Genomic DNA, 19,987 nt, shown 5'->3' with positions numbered 1-19,987 from the left:
TCATTTCAACAAGCTTCCAGTTGAAGGTGCTGCTGATTCACACAGCACACTATGGGTAACAAAACCTTAGAAGGAGCATGTAGAGAGAGTAGCCTGGATCAAAGGAGCTTACATGAAAATAAAATCCTTGCCATACCTCAGGCTGTGGTAAATTGTGGTAGGTCTTCCTTGGCAACAGCTTTGTGTATGAATGGCCAGCTACAGGCCTGGAATCAGAGGTTAGAGAAGAGCTTTGGAGTTTAGTCCATACCTCTTCCCAACATTGCCCTGGAGCATTATTGCCATCCTGCTCATACTGAGAGCCATGTCTGAGCAGCTATAGCCCACGCCACTGGTTTGACAAGTAATGTCAGAGGAGTGCCAAAGTTGCGATGGGTGAAACAAAAATTTGTGGCTGCCACTGCTTCCTCTCAGGGAGGTAGAACACTAGAAAGAGCTTCTTTGCTTTTGTTTTCTTTGGCTGTTGTTACAACAGCAGAAGCCATACCAACAGTAAATTCTCAGTGTTTTAAAGCTCCCCTAGGAAACTGAAGCTGTAGGCCAACAAAGTGGCCCAAAGTCCAACGAGGAGTAGGTTCTGACAGGAAGAAATGGAGTGATAACAACTGTGTACTTGTGGTAGAGACAGCTAGACACTGACGAGAAGAGTTGAGTTAGGGTGTTCAGTGAATTGGCAGAGGCCAAGTGGACGCTAGTGAGAGAGCACGAAATCCCTGGGGGTCACAGTTAAGGGGGAAACTGTGTTCTCTTGCAGGTTTGTGCTCCACAAACCTCACTGGTTGCTCACAGAAATGGCTGGAGTGTCTGTAGACTATACCTCCTGTAATGCAGACCTGGGGGAGGGGCAAGCATTTTGTGCAGACTCCTGTATTTCCTATAGAACAAAAACTTTAATCTGTGGGGAGAAGGGCAACGCATACTGTCATCCTTAGGGCCATGGTGAAAACTCACTGCAGCTGCAAAAAGAAACTTGAACACACAGGGACACTCATACCACCTCCACCCCCGGAAAGGGGCTGGGATTTGGCATGACAGTGAAGTAGAAAATCCCAAACAACCCACAAAAAAGCTCCTAGAACTAGTATATGAGTTTGTCAACGTTGTAGGATATAGGACCAATATATAAAAGTAAATTCTATTTCTATATAATGACAGTAAACAGTTGGAATTTGAAATAAATATATAGGTATAATTTAACATATAATAAAATGCTTAAGTATAAAGCTAACAAAATATGCACAATATATATATATGCTGAACATTACAAAACACTGATGAAAGACATCAAAGGGAACTAAATAAATAGAGAAATATGGCATGCACGTAGAACTGAAGACTGTTTTTGAGATGTCAAAATTATGTAACTCCAATGAAAATCCCACCACACTTTTTTTTTTTTTGGTAAATATCAATATGTTGACCTAAAATGCACATGGGCGTTTTGGGATAAGGGGTAATGAAATTTTTCTGTATGGAATTGTGGTGGTAAATACATGACAATATATATCTCGAAGTCCTAGAAGCTACACCACGAAGAGTGAATGAATGTTAGTACATGCATTTTTTTTTTAAACCAAAGGCATGGATGTAATCCAGGATGGAATGCAGACTGTGACAAATGAACGTGACGAATGACAAATGTAACTGAATTACAAATGTCTGACAACTTCACTGAATGAAATGGAAAAGAAAGGAGCTGACTTAATATACTTTGAAAACAATATCATGACTGCATACTGTAGAACTAAAGACAAAAAAACCAAACTGTGCCTACACATTATTTTCTTGCCAGGGGTATGGGTGTGCAATTCTGAAAGTACTTTATGTGTATACTAGTGTTGAACAAATAAGTACATATATTGTGAATAACGAGAGCCAGGTTTTTAACTGTTGAAGAAGTTAAGAGATAAGGAAGTGGGGAAAGCCATAATGGATCCTGTGGTGCTGGATTGCAGTTGGTGGAGTTGATAGTGACAGCATAACACTTAGTTTTTGCTATATTGTTATCTATTCATTAGCTTCCAGTTAGGGAGATTTTTTCATTAGTTGTTTCTCTTTATGGGGGTGACCTTTCCTCCACAAGACGTTAAACTCCTTCCGGGGAATTTCTATCCTTTCTCTAATGTTGGTACAAGATGAGGATGGGATATTTAGTGGACACGGTCTATATCTCCTGCTAAATGACTGATTCACCATCAACTTAAAAGGCTAGTAAATTGTCTTTTTCAGATTAGTTAGAATTGCTTCTAGTTCATAGAAAAATGAGTATTGGCTACAAAAGTGAGATCCTTTGCTGTTATTAGAAGACATGAGTGGCAAGTGTACATTAAAAGAAGCACATTTAAGTTATAATTATATAGCCAACTAGAAATGTGCATTTTAAAATTATTACTTTGATGTATCACATTTTATATCAAATACAGTTATTTGGAGCTTCCTATCAGGAAAAAAATACTTTGGAAAATATAGTGCAGAGTGTTGTTTGCTATATATTAGTGGAAAATTCCTACTGATTTTTGTTTGCTAGGTTGATTTTGCAATAATATGCTGTGGAAGTCCAATAGAAACATTCACTGTTGTAGCATCTCACGTGAAAAAGTACTGGGCACTGTTTCTGTGAAGGATCCAGGACATCTGTGGTTTCAGAGAAAACTGAGCCTTGCAGTTCAGATGTAAAGCAGTCCTGCTTTGTGGAATTTATACACATATCATGAACATATCTTGTCATGGTTTGTTCTTCACAGAAAGTGAGAATTAAAGGATTTGAGGGGATTTATGAAGATCACCAATTTTTCCCTTGTTTTCAGACAAGAAATCATCTCAATCCAGTAATAATCTGGGCCCTTCTGGAAACACTTGAAAAAAGGAAATGTCGCATCCAGCATAGCAGTGATTTCCGATGTCTAAAACACCACTTCTCTCCCTAATATAAGACAGTCTTTCAGATATTTGCTAAATGTCCAGATACTTTGTCTTTTCTTCTGGCTTCAGCATAGTAGTCATTTTAGTAACTGAGAAATCCTTTGATTGCTCCTCTATCTTGTGTTATCTTTTATAGGTCAATTACGGCTTGGCTTTTTTTAGCCATAAATCTCCAACCCCTTCCACATACCCTTCTTGTAGAGGAATTTCGGCAACAAATAGGGGATCTGTCCCTAAAACTTTAGAGTCACAAACAACTCCATGTCTTCTGAGCCCCTTTACCCATGTGATGATCATGATCAAACACGTGATCTCCAAAGTCCTCTAAAGAATGAGTAATTTTGAAATCTTGGATTTTTCTTCCATTACTACATTGTAATATATTCCTCAAAGTGATTCAAGTATAAATAAAGGAGACAGCTTTTGCAGTTGCTTATAAAACCTTGCAGCTGTACCTCCTTGTATTAAGCTTCTGAGGTTTAAGTTTTGTTTTTATTTCCAAAATAATATGATTTTTCTTTTCCAAGCAAAGGCAAATGTTTCCTTGATATCTTTTTAGAGAAGTAAAGCTATGGTTATATTTGCTCTCTCTCTCTTTTTTTTGGAACAGGTAATATTCCCGGAGAAAGATGGATAATAGATTTTGACAAAGATCTTTTAGATGGCCTTGTTTTTGCCACAGTGTTGGGAGCCTATTGCCCATTTCTGGTAAGTTATTTTTACGCATAATGTTCTTCTATTATTTAAAAGAATTTAGTCATTAAAATGTAAAGTATTTTCTGCGAACTGATTCTGTTAAATGTTTTGATTTTAAGTAAACATCTGACTCTGCATGGCTAACATCCCCCTTTTGTTTATTCTTGTATTTTGATTTCAGTAGTCTGCAACAGACAAATGTTACTATTTAAACGATTCTTTGCTGAATTACAGAGAAATACAGTTAAAAAGCAGCCACTTTTATTCCGTTATGGAAAGGTTTGATTGTTGTCTTTTTCAGATTGAGCCTTATTTTGTACATATGTACACAGAACCAAAAAATGATGAACAGCGTTTTCACAATTGCCTGTTAGTTGTAAATAGTCTTCATGAAATTGGCCTTAGCATGGGCATACAGGTGAGTGCCTTTATATCATTCATTCTATAAATATTTCATAAGGATCTTTTTCTCTTACTTATTTTTTTGTTTTTGTATAAGAAGGCTTTAAAGATAAACTCTAATAAAAGATTTTGGTTTGGAAGAATAAAAATGTTACAGTTTCCATCAGTTGTACAAATTATTGAATTTCCTTTGTGAAATACACTGGATACACCCTGCAATGGGTACAGATATGGTTAAACCACACTCGAAAGATGTTAACCAACTAAGAGGGACAAGTGCATGAAAAGGAGCTGATGCAAAGCAGACAGTGAATGCCACAATAAACACAGAAACAATGTGCTATTTGTGGAACGCAAAGGGGATAGAAGTCATTCTAATAAAGAAACGAGGAAAAGTTGCATGGGACACTTGTGTTTAAGGTGACCCTTGAGAATTTTCTGGCGGTTCACAAAAAACTTAAAGTATCTTTACTTAGAATATATGATTTATGCCCTGGCCAGATAGCTCAATTGGTTAGAGCATTGTTCTGATATGCCAAAATTGTGGGTTTCATCCCCAGTCAGGGCATTTAAAAGAAGCAACCAATGAATGCATAAATAAGTGGAACAACAAATTGATGTTTCTGTCTCTCTCTTCCTCTCTCTCTGTCTAAAATCAATTAAATAAAATGAAAATATAGTTCACTATGTTATGATTCTGTCCTTTGCTTTTTGATTTCCTACCATATGTTGACTCAAGAGGTTTAATTATATAGCGAAAATATATTAAAATGTATCTACTACTTAAAGATGTAGAGGTGACCAGGATTTGAGAAATGGCGAATGGGAAAATTGACAATTAACACATAATTACCAGGATTTTACCAGCCAGTTCCAATTCACTAACTTTTAATCAGCCTGGATTTACCAACACATTAAATGGCAGAGTTTAAAAATATCATCCTTAAATTAACTTAGCCATAATGTATTAATGCTGATGCCTAGTACTGGTCCGCATTTGAATCCTGTGAAATTCAGCACTGGATTTATTTATTCATGTTTATGTTTCCTATTTTTTATATCCTTTGCAACTGTTGAATCAGCTAGATAAGTTTCTGAGCCAATAGCATGTCCTGTTGTGAAATCTTGTGAGCTCAAATATACAATTATTACATAGTCTCTCTTTCATGGTGTGCTTTATATTTAAAGCAAAAATATCTGGAAATTGTTTGGACTCAGCATAGAATATATTTTCATTTCCATATGCAGGTAGATGGACATAAAAATAAATATAATAAACATTTATAGAGGTTACACTACACTTAGTTCACTGAGTAATGAGGAGAGCTAATGGTGAATATAGATAATCTAACTTTTAAAATTTTCTTTTTTTTTAAAAGCTGGGCTGTTTCAGCCTTAAATAACAGAATTCACAGTAAAAGTGGTTTAAAAATAAAGAAATTCATTATTTTGCATAAGATGAACTCAGGCAGCAGAATATTATAGAGATAGCTACTCAAGTTTTCAAAATAGTTTTCAGATATTCATTTTGCCTCAACCCTTCTCAGCCTACTGGCTTCTTTGTGCACTAATTTCTACTGAAATTCCCATGTAACACCTTCACACAGCTCTGCTTGGGGCTGGTAGAGTAGCACCCTTTTATTGTGCTTCTCTTTTTCCTTAAGTTAAACCTTTCTCAGTGGGCCCACAGCATATTTCCCATTGCGTATCATTGACCAGAATTGCATTTCATTCTTACAGCTAAAGCAGTGTTTGATAAAGGTAATGGGCACATACAAAAATTGGTATTCTTAGTAAAGAAGAAAAGAGAAAATTGCTCTTTGGAAGGCAATCAACAGTGTTCTCTGTGGGGTTACAGTATTTCAGTGGAGAGTACTAGTTATGGTTGATGTGTAGTGTGAAAGCTGGTAATATTTTGAAGTTGTAGCAAATGAAATAAATCCACCATGAAGCTCAGTGCCATCCCACCTCTTCTTGTTACTGATGAGGAAACTGAGGCCTAGTTAAACAATTGATTTAGTCAAGATCATGGCGCTGTATAGTTGTAGGACTAGAATTTAGTTTGGCAGATTTCTACTCCAGTATCCTTCTCTATTATGATTTTTTGTTTGTTTGTTTAATTCCTTATCTTTTGTTAGTTCAGTAGGAAATACTCTCATCAAGGGTAAAAATAGATCAGTGTGATCAAAGTTCTTCTTGGTTAGACCTATATAGAGAAAATAATAATTATGTCTTTGAAAGATACTTCACATGAAAATCTTGTTTTAAGAAAACATAACTTAACATTTGGCCTTTTAAACCTAGAAATGTCTAAAGTATAGTTGTGTAATTTATACTGAAGTGTAAAGTGTAATTTAGGTTATTTTCTTTGAAATTTATCATCGAGAAAGGTAAAAATACTCTTTACTCGGGTTTTCCAATATAATATCTTAATTATCAAATATATTTTTCCACTAAGATAAGCCTAGCTTTTCATTTCCAAATTTTCAGATATGAGCTTTTGAAATACTTTTTATATTTCTATCTATATTTTTCTATATTGTAGTCAGTAAAACAATGTCCAGAAGACTTTTGTTAACCTCAGACTTGAGCCCTGAGTGCTCTGCCACTAGAGTTCTCCTTTCCCCAACACACGCATTTCCCGTCCCCTAGGCCGCCATCTTTGGATCATGCCCACAAGCTGGCCCGTTACACAGGGCCCAGCAGAGCCATACTCTTCACTTTGTGGGAATTAAACGCTATGTAAGTGTTTAGTTTGTTCTTACCTTAAATAACTTTCCTACATCTGTTGACTATCATTGTCTTTATTGAAGAAATGTGGAACCACAGAATCCTGATGATAAATCTTGGAATTTTGCTATCTTTCTTAGTTTTTCTCAAATCATACTCCCTAGCAAGTTTCTACCCTTATTTTTTACTAACAGTTCCCTCCCCAGGAAATGTTACTGCTTATTGACAAAACAAGAAAGAATAAACTCCTCTCCTTCCAAAAAAAGGAAAAGAATGTTTTTGGAAATGTGAATTAGGAGATGATCAGACGAGCTTTAAATTATTCTCTGGTAACTGCTGCCAAATTTTAGAGTCAAGTGCCTTAGTTCCACTTAGAGTGTGTACTCGCCCCTGCCCCATCCACCAGAGATATCTTCTAAGACCCCCAGTGGATAGCCAAGACCACAGATGCCTGAACACTTTACTATGTATATATACTATATACTATCTTTTTCCTATACATACACACGTTAAAGTGTAATTTCTAGATTAGGCACAGTAAGAGGTTAGCAACAATAATAATAAAATAGAATAATTATAATAACATACTGTAATAAAAGTTATGTAAATATAATCTCTCTCAGCTAATTAGCAGGGATTTCTTTTTCCTTCTTAACAATTACATGGATAGATTCATTCTTACGATAGATCTAAGCAGCCTCAGCATACATTTTTTTTTTCCTTAGAAAGTCGAAAACTTACTTTCTCACTTGAAGAAAGCTCTTTAAGGCTTCTGTTTGGCATATCCAAATGACCAGCATCACTACTCTTGTGCTTTGGGGACAGTATTAAGTGAACTAAGAGTGACTTGAGCCACAAGCACTGTGATACTGTGGCAGTTGATCTGGTAACTGAGTCACCTACCATGTGACTTCAGGGCAGGTGGCACGTAAAGCATGGAGACACTGAACAAAGGGATCATTCACATCCTGGGCAGGACTGAGCGAGATTTCATTATTCTGCCAAGAACAGCGCATAATTTGCAACTTATGAATGGTTTCTGGAATTTTCCTTTTAATATTTTTAGACCACATTCAACCATGGGTAACTGAAACTGTGGAAAGTGAAGCCGTGGCTAAGGGGACCTAGTATAACACTTTAGGTTTCCTTAGCTCTAGCACTATTTGCATTTCTAGGCCAGGCCCAGCTCATTTACAGTTGCTAGCTTGAAAGTGTGCCATTTAATCATACTATGATCTTGATTTTATGGAAGCCTAGAGAGCTCCCTGTACATTGACAGTGACTGAGTTGCTTATTTATCAGTGGTATTTTATGTATCTTTGAATCCTTTCCTCAGACCAATCCCAATTCCTTTTTATTATGAATAATTCTTCCCCACTCCCTCCAGCTTGGTCTAGAAGATCAGAGATACTATGTAAACTGATGGAAAGAATTCTTCTTCCTTCTGCTCCTGACTCTACTTTTTAGCTTCAGTGTGCATTCTAGCAATATTGATTGTCTCTGCTGGTATTCCTCTGTAGTCTGGATATTACTTCAAATCTGTTCCAACAACCATCACTCTTTTATCTTGTTTATCACTGTAAGTACATTTTCTGCCTTATTATAATTTGTCTGGTCTGGGAAAGGAACTTCCCCAACCACCCACTGCTTGATCTGCTTGAATTGTTGCTCTTGTGTTATTTCTTGTTCAGAAATCAAGTCCCTCCCCGTGGCATGCATGCCCTCCACAATGTGGTTCTGGCACTGCGCAGTCTTTTCTTCCAGTACCTGTCCCTTCTTACCTTACGCATGATTCAAATTGTACTTCTTCCTCCAAATGAACACTCTGCTTCCCCATATGGTCTGCCCTAGAGTTCTTTGTCTTTCTGATAGAATATATCCTTTACCTCACACCAAATACAAACTATTTGATGTCCAAACAGCCTTCAAGTTCATCTCATGTGTTACCTCCTCTTTGCGATTTTGCTTGAAAGTCTCTTGCCATCTTTCACCTAAGTACTTCGCCTACTTCTCAAGTTTTCTTTTAGTGCATTCTATGATACTCTAATGACTCAGAGATGGTGTCTTAGTCACATTGGTCAGAATTGCTAGTGTGTATTATTTTTCTGACCTCTGACTAGGTTTTGTGGACTCTTTGAGGCTCTGAGGTCATTGTTATACTTAGAACACATCTTACTCATCCTTTAAAACTTAGGTCAAGCTCTTCTGATTCACAATATTTTCTTTATTCTATCTGCATTTCAGTATCATTGCCAATCAGTAAACATTTGAAAACGTTTTAAAGTATTTCAACAATTGATTACTGTGGTTTAGCTCTAGTTATATATTTTATTTGTGTATCCTCTTCTTTCTATTTCTCTTCTTCAAAACTAGGCCTCTGACATCTGGGACCCTAGTCCAATCCTGATGCTCATGCTTTGTGTCTACATGTACGAAAGACTCCCTGCATATATCCCCAAGGATTTGATGACCTTATATTGTACTCTACATGAGACTGTGATAAGACAGGTAAGGATCTATGTAGGTACAAAGTGTACACAGTTAACACTTAAGAGGGGTTTTAGATATTTCTTTCCCAACCTGAAATTGACAAGTGTCAATATGATACAGTGAGCATTAGCAAATATTGCTCCTTCTAAACCAAAGGTATAGCGGAGTGAAAGGGACAATTGTGCTTAATAAAATCACCACGAGCAAGGAAATGATGACTCTTTGAAGCAATTGAGGATTGGGGGTTAGGGATGTGGAAAATGAAGATTATGTACTTTGGAGGGCCAATCCTTTCAGGAAACTTGAAATCCATTTCATGTGCAAGAAGACTGACACCATAAGTGGAAACTTGGGACCTGAATGTGCTTGACTTTCCTTTAGGGAGCAGTTTGCACATCCAGATGCATTTTGTTCAAATAAGGATATAGAAAAAGAAGTAATAATGGAAGTGCCCCTGACCTGAGCCACCTAATTCCCATTAAATGATATTATATATGCTGGAGGTACTAAATGTGTAATGATGGATTCTTCTCAGGAAAAAAAATTGAAAATGAAATTTAAAATCCTATGACAATAACAAGTGTTCTCTTTGAGAAATATCTTATCAGGGATAATTGCCCTCAATTTCAAACAATTTGTTTCACATGAACACTCATGAAATATCTTCTGGCATGTAATTTTAAATTGCTTATATTTATCTAAGATTGTTTTCATAAAATCTTTAACCAGATTTATATGTGGTCTCCTTGCTTCTTTCTCAGGACACTATGGGCTGATAAAATCTTATTGTGCACACAAGTTATTTTACTGCTTTGGGTTGGATCATGTTTATTTCTTTTCCTCAGGCTGTTTTATGTGTTCCTCCCCATATTTATGGGTGGGGGGTTAAGTTTATACTTCCAATGCAAAACTTGTCCATATTTGGTCTTTAAAATATATGTCCTGGTGATGTTTGATTTGTAGTTGTAACCTCTTTGAAAAAATAACCGTGTAGCCACTGTGCCAATATGAGCGATGGTTGCTAAGATTCAGTTAAAACTCAGGGAAAAACTCAGGTTCTTGTCCCAAAGTGTAAAGGACTCAATTTAGGGAAAGGAAAGTTACTCCTTGTGATTTTTTTGTTAGCAAATAATGAGATACAATCCCTGTTATCTAATTTTATTCCTTTCCCTTTTTTGTCAGAAAATGAAATATAAAACTCTTTAGAAAATTTTTTCAATACTGTTTACTATGCTAATTCTCTAACTGCAGTGATATTCAAGGGCCTTGAGTACTAACTAGCCTAAAGCTATAATTATATTGGAGATGACTTCTGACTTCAAAATAAAATGTATGAACAGTTGGAAGTGTTTTGCTTAGGCCTGCAGAAGATAGGAGGAGTCTGAATTAGATTAAGCATTGGTTTATTGGTTACAGTTAAGTATTATTAACAATACTTTAACTCTGACCACATGTTTGTAATTGTTTATGGCATTTAATTATTTTTAAAAAGTAATAATACAAGCTCATATTGAAACATAAATTTTAATTGTCATGGTACAATAAAAAAAATCACATTAAAATGGAAATATGATTTCTTTCTAATTTCTTTCTAAAAGACACCCTCCCACACATCCGTGAGGTAACTGAATGTATGAACTCTTCAGCAACAACATACTTGTCCTGGTAGTTACCAAATTTTTCATTAAAATGTGAAAGTAGTTAATTTATTATCTCAAGAAATCTCTACCATATTCCTTACAATTCACTATAGTCACACATAGTGCTAATTATGAACTCTTCAATGTCTGTCACTACAGTTCCTGGGCTGCTTAAGTGCAGTTACCTTGTCTTCATGGTAACTTGGCCAATCATCCATCTGCCCTGCGTCTTCTCCCTCTTTTGGATCATTACTTTCCATGATAACCTAATGTCTTCCTAATGTGTGTATGTTTTTTGAATCCCTATCATATTCTACACAAAGGCTTCTACACTTAAGTTTTCATGCAGCACTCTCTCTAAAAATGAAGTAAGTCATTTTCCAGTACTTTCCACACCTCAGCATCAGGAAGGAAGGGACAGCCGCACCCTAGCCACACTACTGGGTCTAGATGAGGCCACCATTGTTTCCAGCTTGGACCTCTGGTTTTACACTTACACTCTATAACTTTCTACACTGAGCAGCCAGAGTGTCCTTTTTGTAAACTGGACTGTATAAGTTCTCTGTTTAAAATTCCCCAAAGATTTCCCTTGGCAATAAGAATAAAATCCAAGTTGCTAACTTTGGATTTCAAATCTTTATGTCATTTCCTTGTGTGAAAGCTCCTTCTGCCTGCCCACTTTGGCTAAACTGTATATATGCTGTCTTCAAATACAAAGTCTGTTTGCTTCCAGTTAGTGCACATTAGGAACAGATATTTGCATCATTAAAGTGTAGAACTGTCTCTGATAAAAATAAGAAATGTTAAGTTGCATATTTCTTAAAATACATAATCTTATTTTTACTGTCTCGTTCTGCAATATAGATTCTGGTGAAAAATTCAAGCCAGAAAACCTTAATATATAGAATATCAATTATTGGAAGAGATGCCGCTGACTTCTCCATTCAAAAGTCAAGGAGTGTTGTGACAATTTCTCCAAGGTAAGTGTTTTTTTTATTTTTTCAAATTTTTTTTCCTTTGGACATACCAGCTAGAGATTTAATGTGTGTTGTAACGATAAAAAAAAAGATTTGTTTTTAGCAGATATATGTAAATGAAAACACCACCTTGACTGGTGTGGCTCAGTGGATTGAGTGTCGGCCTGCGAATTGTAAGGCCGCTGATTTGATTCTCAGTCAGGGCACTTGCCTGGGTTGCGGGCAGGTTCCCCAGTAGGGAGCATGCAAGAGGCAAGAGATCAGTGTATCTCTCCACATTGATGTTTCTCTCCCTCTCTTTCTCCCTTACTCCTCCTCTCTCTCTAAAAATAAATTTTAAAAATTCTTAAAAAAAAAGAAAGCACCATCACTCACACTTAGATAAATTAGATAAATTATTCATATGTTGCTGAGATTCCTCATCAATTTTATTTAAAAAAATTTCTAACATAAAGCAGCTGTATTTTATGTATACATTTAATTGTAGTTTATTTTTCATGTACATTGGCTCTAGAGACTAAACAATAAATCGTTTATATAGTATAGTCCTGTTTCCTGCAGAAAACGAGAAGCAGTGTGTGCTAAATATATATATATATATATAGCATTATATATTCTATATAGTTGTTTCTGATTATAAAAGCCCTATGTGCTCATTGTATACAATTTAGAAAAAGGTAGAAGACTGATAATCATACCTGAAAGAACCCCAATGTTCCCATTTTTCTCCATTCCTAGCCATTGGGTATGTATACACAGATAGATAAATAGGTAGATAGATAGATGTCATATATTTATAAGAGCACTTTCTTTTTTTGAATATCTTTATTTAATAGCGGCATGTCCTTAATTTGAGGTTACAATAGCCTTATAAATGTCTCTTTTACATTACTTGTATTATTTTCATTTTCTTTGAGGTCAGTTAATGTTAGTTTCTCTTGGTCCCAGTGTTTCCACATTGAAGGACTTATTCTCATGACTTGGGATACTCGTTTATCCATTCATATGTAATAAAATGGCCATAGAACAGTAAATTGTGATCAGTAAATGCACAGGTTTGTCAATTGGTAGATTTCAGTTTAGGGCTTTGGGAAGAGTAGGGCTGTCTGAACTCCATTTTGCCCTCTGAAACTAATCATTTCTGGAAATGGCTTCTCCAGGAGTCTTACAAGGCAGCTTTGTTTCCTTTATTAGCCTCTGTTTAGATATTCCTCAGTGGATCCCTCTAATTAGCCTTTTTTAAAGAAAAATCCCTTTATTAGAGTTTTAACGAGATACTCTGAGTTTTAGATGCCATTGTGGACTAGCTCTTCTCTAATGTCATTTAACAATTAAATGCTAGGTTTTGATACTGACGTGTACAGGCTCTATGATCCAGCCTCATTTTTCTTATTTTATTTGGAAAGTGTGGATATTTACTCACAGTGTTGTCAGTATTAAGTGTAGCTGTATAGGCAAAACACCTAGTACTGTAACTGGATCTTACAGGGAGCATTCAATAAGTATTTGCCCCGCACCCCAATTCAAAGTGCTGGTGATTTATAGATGAAAACATCAACACTATTCACAGTGTTCACAATCTAGCAGAGTGCCATATAAGGAAATATACAACGAGGATATACTCTGATGATTGTTTAATTTGTGATGTGTGTATAGAACCAGAGGAAAATGGAAAAAAGAAGCCACCTATGTGTTCTCAAGGAAAACACAGAAGGGTTGTCTAATGCTTAATTCTCCATGTACGTGGAAAACAATTATTCACTTTTTTGGGTGCATTTTATTTTGTGGGCTTGACTACTATTATTCGGTGGTTCTTTAAGTATCTGTTTAGGTAGGCTCAGTAATTTTATGGCTTTTGGTTTTTGCGAATAGGTTTCAGAAACTGTTTTGTTTTCTTAAACAAACAAACAAAAAACCCTGTGGTTTTATCATTATCAGGTATTATATAATTATCTGTGTGTACCACATCCTGTCTTAGATTCTGTCTAAATCACAATTAATAACTGCTCTTTCTACCAGCTGTGGATTTAAATTCCCACAGATATAATTTATATAGAAAGATTAAACAGCTACATCAACATATAAACAAAAATGTTTATTTCTGCATCGAACTTCATGACTAAATTTAGCTATAACCATAGTGACTGTCGTAAAAGTGAAAGTATAGTTTTAGAAAACCATTCTGTTTCTTTTTTCCCCTCATTATTCTTATTGAGCCATATGGGCCCTGACATTGATGTGTTATATATTTATTCTCCGTCTTCTCCAAAAGCCAAGTTGAAGTAGCTTATGAGGTACATATAACATGAAGGAGATTATTTTTAAATGAGGGGGAGGCAATTGGAATGAAAAGAAAAATAAAAGGTGAGAAAATTAGAATAAAGCCTCTAATTGTGATATACATCTCTGCAGGCCTAAGACATGACCAGAGGTTGACCACCCATTTGATTCTGAACTTTCTGACACATTCAGGAAGGAATCCCTGTCATTTACATGCTTCAATGATTACAGAATTTTTACAAAGGGAGTATCTATATTCAAGAGAAGCACAAATTTTAATGGTTCTAAAACCATTGGCCTCATAAAAAGGATACTGTATTTTAAAATGTGTTTCATAGGCCCTGACCGGTGTGTCTCAGTTAGTTGTGTGTTGTCCCACAAACCGAAAGGTTGCTAGTTTGATTCCCCATCAGGGCACATGCCTTGGTTGCAGGTTCAGTCCCCAGGGTACATATGAAAGACAACTAATTGATATTTCTCTCTCACATCAGTGTTTCTCTCCATATCGTTCTCCCTCCCTTCTCCTCTCTCTAAGAATAAATAAAATCTTTCCCTGGCTGGTGTGGCTCAGTGGATGGAGTGCTGGCCTGCGAACCAAAGGGTGACTGGTTCAGTCTCAGTCAGGGCACATGCCTGGGTTGTGGGTTAGGTCCCCAGTAGGGGGTGCTCGAGAGGCAACCACATATTGATGTTTCTCTCCCTCTCTCTCCTTCCCTTCCTCTGTCTCCAAAAATAAGTAAAATCTTTTAAAAATGTGTTTCATAGAACTTAAATATACATTCATAAGTTCATGTACTATGTGCATGTTATTTAGAATATGATCATTCTTGAACACCTTTTTCTATCAACTTCATGGAGATCCAATCCATTACCTAGTGCTATTTATTTTACCATGTGTTTCCTAAATGTCACCTTTTCCTCTTATCTACCTCTTCCATTCTATATTAATGTACCATCATCGTCTTTAAACTGGGCTGCTACAATGGATTCCAAAAACGCTTCCCTTCAATCCATCCTCTATATCAGAATGACAATAATTTTTTAAAATGCAAATTCAGTTATGTTACTCTTTTACTTAAAATATCCCTTTGGCTTCCCATAACCACCATGATATAGACTGAACATCTCAATATGGTCCATGTGGCTTTCATGGCAGGACCTTCACTATATCTTGCATCATATATATGTGTGTACACACACACACATATATGTGTATACACACACACGCATATATGTGTATACACACACACACTCCTTTCAGACTATATCATAGTCTCAATGATGTGCTCTCATGCCACTTGATAGCACACACGTAATCTGTAGTTTTCACATTTATTTTGTGATGAAATATTTTCCATAATGTCCTATAAAGTGTAAGAGCTAGGAGATTAACAGTAGTGTTTTCTTTTTTTTTTTCAATTGATTTTCGAGAGAGGGGAAGGGAGGGAGAAAGAGAAACATCAGTGTGCATATGCCAGACTCGGGACTGAACCAGCAACCCAAGGCATGTGCCCTGGCAGGGAATTAAACCAACTGAGCCACACCAGCCAGGGCAATTGCGTGGGGTTTTTTTTCTCATTACAGTATCTAAAATCTTAAAATAATGCTTGGCATATTATGAATTCTCTATAGATATCAATTACTGAAATGAATGGTTTTATGTAATGATGATTTTTGAGTATCTGGAAAAATACTAAATCACTCACAGGCGCCTAACACAGAGTTTGAGCCTATTGTACTCAGAAAAAGATTACAAGGACAAATATTCTTTGTTTTCAATCAAATTCAAGTCCATGATCTTTTCATAATAGCCAAGAAAATGTCCTGTTTCACAAATTGAGATTAGTGATGACATATCTGGATAAAAACCATTCCCACTCTTGGTAGATTTGAGCTGTAATTTTCCCTAAATAGCAATCTGGAGAATGTTTCTATTGATCTGGAAGCCCCCCATTCACTTTACTCCGCTGCTCCCTAAACTCACCTATTCGACAATAATTCCTCAGCCGTTCTGGGGAATGATGCCAAAGTCTGGCACCCGGAGAATCTATTCTTATCTCCATGTCCATTTATGTGTATGCTAAGGGAAGGTGATCAGAGATAGTACAAAGAATAACTGTGATGTGATGTATAATGCTAATAAATATGTTAAAAACCAGAGAAAAAAACAAAGGTAAAATTTCCCTAAGATTTATCACCCACAGTTGCAGCAAGCCAAGACATGGCTGAAAGATTCAGCCAGTAAAGAAACAATGAAAACCATTTTTTACTTGAAGAGTCCTTTATTTACATAAGCAGTGAAAGCAAAGTAACCCATCAATGGGCTAGGTCACCTGCCCTTGTGCACCACACAATACCAACAGGGCCAGAGGACAGCGACATACACAGTAGAACACACTGTTGCTGAAAGTCAATTTCATGCTGCAACCAAGTAGTTTTATAGCCCCTAACTCTACCCTGAAAGGGGCTAGGTAAGAAGCCTCAGACCTCTTCAGAAACTGTCGGGTGACAGCCTCGCAGGGGAGTGGGGAGGCAAGTAAGAAATGTTCTTGTAGCCGCACTTCATGAGCCTCTGTGCGCTTATGTTACGGAAAGATCATAGAACTTTGTGCCAAGACTTAACATCCCCTGCAGTTCAGGCTTGCATATGTGGCCTTGTTGTCATGCAGGGTTACCAAGATGCCATGGCTCAGTCCATTCCCCTACAAACTAGGAAGTGAAATCTCCAAGGCCATAGACTCTACCTTTTTGCTATATTTTAGACTAGGAAGTTGAAGATTAAGGGAGATGGATATGTTTTCTTGATTCCTTCTTTTAATTACATATATCTTGTGAATAAACGTAATGTTACTTATATACCATTAAGTTCATTTGAGATTCGAATTTTATTTGCAACCAGAATTCTAAGTATTTTTAAAATTCTTATTCTTCCTCATTGTTTTCTTCCATGTGACCAAAAACCAGTGATATGACTAAGAATTTGCCTGAACAGTAGCACAGAATGTCCTATGAAATTCTCACACAAAAAAATATGATTTTCTTTGGTTAGTTGTTAGGAAATCCTATATTTGGTAGATTATACATATTTTTGGAGGTTAGCTTTTAGATTTTATAGACTGGCCCAACATGTTTTCTTTTTTAATTAATTTATTTACCAATTGCAGTTGTCATACAATGTTATGTTAGTTTCAGACGCACAGCATAGTGGTTAGATATTTATATGACTTACAAAGTGACCCCCCCAATAAGTCTAGTACCGATCTGACGCCATACACAGTTATTACAATATTACTGACTATAGTCCCTATGCTGTACTTTTCATTCCTGGGACTGTTTTTATAACTGGCAAATTGTACTTAATGCCTTTCTCTTTTTCCACAGTTTTCCAATCCCCCTCCTATCTGGTGACCATCAATTTCTTATCTGTATCTATGAGTTTGTTTCTATTTTGTTTGTTTATTTTGTTTTTCAGATTCCACATATAAGTAAAGCCATATGATATTTGTCTTTCTCTAATACCCTCTGTTGCAAATGGCAAGATTTTATTCTTTTTTATGGCTGAGTAATATTCCATCATATATATACCAACTCTTTTTTATCCATTTATTTATCAATGGACACTTAGATATTGCGTTGATAGCTTGGCTATTGTTGATAATGCTGCAAAGAACATAGAGGGGCATGTATCTTTTTGAATTAGTGTTTCATATTTCTTCAGTTAAATACCCAGAAGTAGAATTGCTGGGCCATGTGGTAATTCTACTTTTAATTTTTTAAGGAAACTCCATACTATTTTCTGTAGTGGCTGCACCAATTTGAAATCCCACCAACAGTGCACAAGGGTTCCCTTTTCTCTGAATCCTCATTAGCACTTGTTGTTTGTTGATTTATTAATGGTGGCTATTCTGACAGGTGTAAGATTAATATCTCATTGTGGTTTTAATTTGTATTTTCCTGATACTTAGTGATGTTGAGCATCTTCTCATATGGCTGTTGGTAAGGAGTTTATATAAAAATATATAAGGAACTCATGACTGAATACCACAAAAACAAATAATTCGATTAAAAAATGGGCAGAATACCAGAATAGACTTTTCTCCAAAGAGGACGACGTAGTGGTGGATCAAGATGTTTTAACTGATGACAATAACTAGATTGTAGGTTTCCTGAAATAGGCAACAATCTTGAATTTTATTGTAGAAGTGAGTATATTGCAGAGGTAGGCACTGGGCACGTGGACTACACTGACTAGGTGGTTGTGAGTTGTCTTTTTTCAATAAAACATTTTTCTTGTATCTTTTATTAAATAGAGGCCAAACCAATATCAATGTGCTGTTCACCAGTCGCTTCCTCCATCCTGCTGAAGCTTCACTGATGTTAATTTCAAAATCTAAATATGAAGTAGGGGGCGCTGCAATGATTTTTACTCTTAAGGGCGAAGTCCACAAATTTCATCCTGTTGTAAGTAAATTTTACCTATTTTGTGTGCCTCCACTTCTCTTCCCAGACAATGGAGTATCCTAAGCAAACCTATTCTTCCTAGTTTTATCTCCTGGCAGCTCTTGTTCCTTGAGATCCAGTGTGTATATACTTGTATTTGCCCAAATTTTGGCCTCTGTGTCTGTGATATTCTTACTATGATACTTCTTCTGTGAAAATACGCCTCTAGTTTCATGATAGAATTTGAAAGGACTTGTATTACACGTTATTTTAAGATCAGATTTTTAGGATTACTGTAATTTATTTGTGCTTCTCCCGAAGGAGTCATTCGCTGGACGCGTAGCAACATACATACCCTCTACCATGGAGCTTTGTGATTGAAATTAAAGCAGTCCCTGGGCCTTTTTCTACTTTTGTTTGAATTAAGAGTTGGTGGTTTACACAGCGAAGAAAATGTTTTTCTTCTTCAACTGGAACATTCATCAATTTATTTTCAGTGCCCTGTGGATTAAATCCATTATAAATATAATACTAATACTGACATGTATCGAGAGGTGATGATGTTCCAGAGTTCTGTTTGTATTTCAAAAGATGAAGGAAAAGGACTTTAAAATTTTCTATAAAATGATGGTGATGTTGCTATGATTGCCTTTTTGTAGTCAGCATTTTGGCCAAATATTATTTTCTAACATGGACATATGGGAAAGAAGAAGTACGTTTGTTATGTTGCCAGATTTCCATACGGATTATAAAGAATTTTAGGTGTGCAGTGCAATGAGTAGGAAGTAAATAGAATAACTCTGGTAATGGTAAGTTGTGTAAGGAGAGCATTAAGGTGTTCACAAGGACAGACTGGGTTCTTAGATAATGACACCCAGAACACTAAGCAGGCGTTTGATTGTCACTGAGATGTGTATTATGATCTTCTAATTTTCTCACGTATAGTGAACTCTTACACTCCCCAAACCTTTCACACAAATCCTCTGAAACAAAGCACTGTGTTGTTTGGCACATGTATGGAAGAGATGTAGATTGTTTTATTAGCTTGTCATTAACATGGCTCTGGGGCAGAGAAGCTGACACTTGAAACTCATGTGGTCTCGTTTACTTTTCCATCTGACTACTCCTGGTCTTAGTCACCAGGAGGCAGAGTGGGTAATAATGGAGGAATAAAAGAAGGTAAGAACATGATCAGTCTGATAATGTAGAATTCCTAGAATCTTTTCCTCTCTGGAAATCCACTGGGTAATTTGAATTTTAAACTGTACATTTGTGCTTTTATTATAGTAAAAATATGCCAGTGTAGCCACTGCATTATAAACACTGGCTTATCGCCCTGACACATAGTCATACACAGGTAGATATTCATGCACACACACACACACCCTCCCTGCCTCTCTCTCTCTAATG

The 19,987-nt window shown here is 36.2% G+C and overlaps 1 protein-coding gene across 1 annotated transcript in view; it reads left to right on the top strand.

Moving 5' to 3' along the window:
- Positions 1–19,987, top strand: part of CFAP47 (cilia and flagella associated protein 47) — a 332,513-nt gene that overhangs the window by 148,572 nt on the left and 163,954 nt on the right. Inside the window, exons 33-37 of the mRNA XM_054566336.1 lie at positions 3,533–3,630; positions 3,920–4,036; positions 9,124–9,258; positions 11,745–11,860; positions 18,448–18,598. Of these exons, the coding sequence (XP_054422311.1) occupies positions 3,533–3,630; positions 3,920–4,036; positions 9,124–9,258; positions 11,745–11,860; positions 18,448–18,598 (617 nt within the window). The remainder of the gene's footprint in view (positions 1–3,532; positions 3,631–3,919; positions 4,037–9,123; positions 9,259–11,744; positions 11,861–18,447; positions 18,599–19,987) is intronic.

This window comes from Pteronotus mesoamericanus, unplaced genomic scaffold (genome assembly GCF_021234165.1).
Source record: "Pteronotus mesoamericanus isolate MK-2021 breed Mesoamerican mustached bat unplaced genomic scaffold, CSHL_Meso_final contig_173, whole genome shotgun sequence".
In the NCBI taxonomy this organism is placed as follows: domain Eukaryota; kingdom Metazoa; phylum Chordata; class Mammalia; order Chiroptera; family Mormoopidae; genus Pteronotus; species Pteronotus mesoamericanus.
The sequence above is the reverse complement of the archived record's forward strand: the minus strand, read 5'-3'. Positions and strand labels throughout refer to the sequence as shown.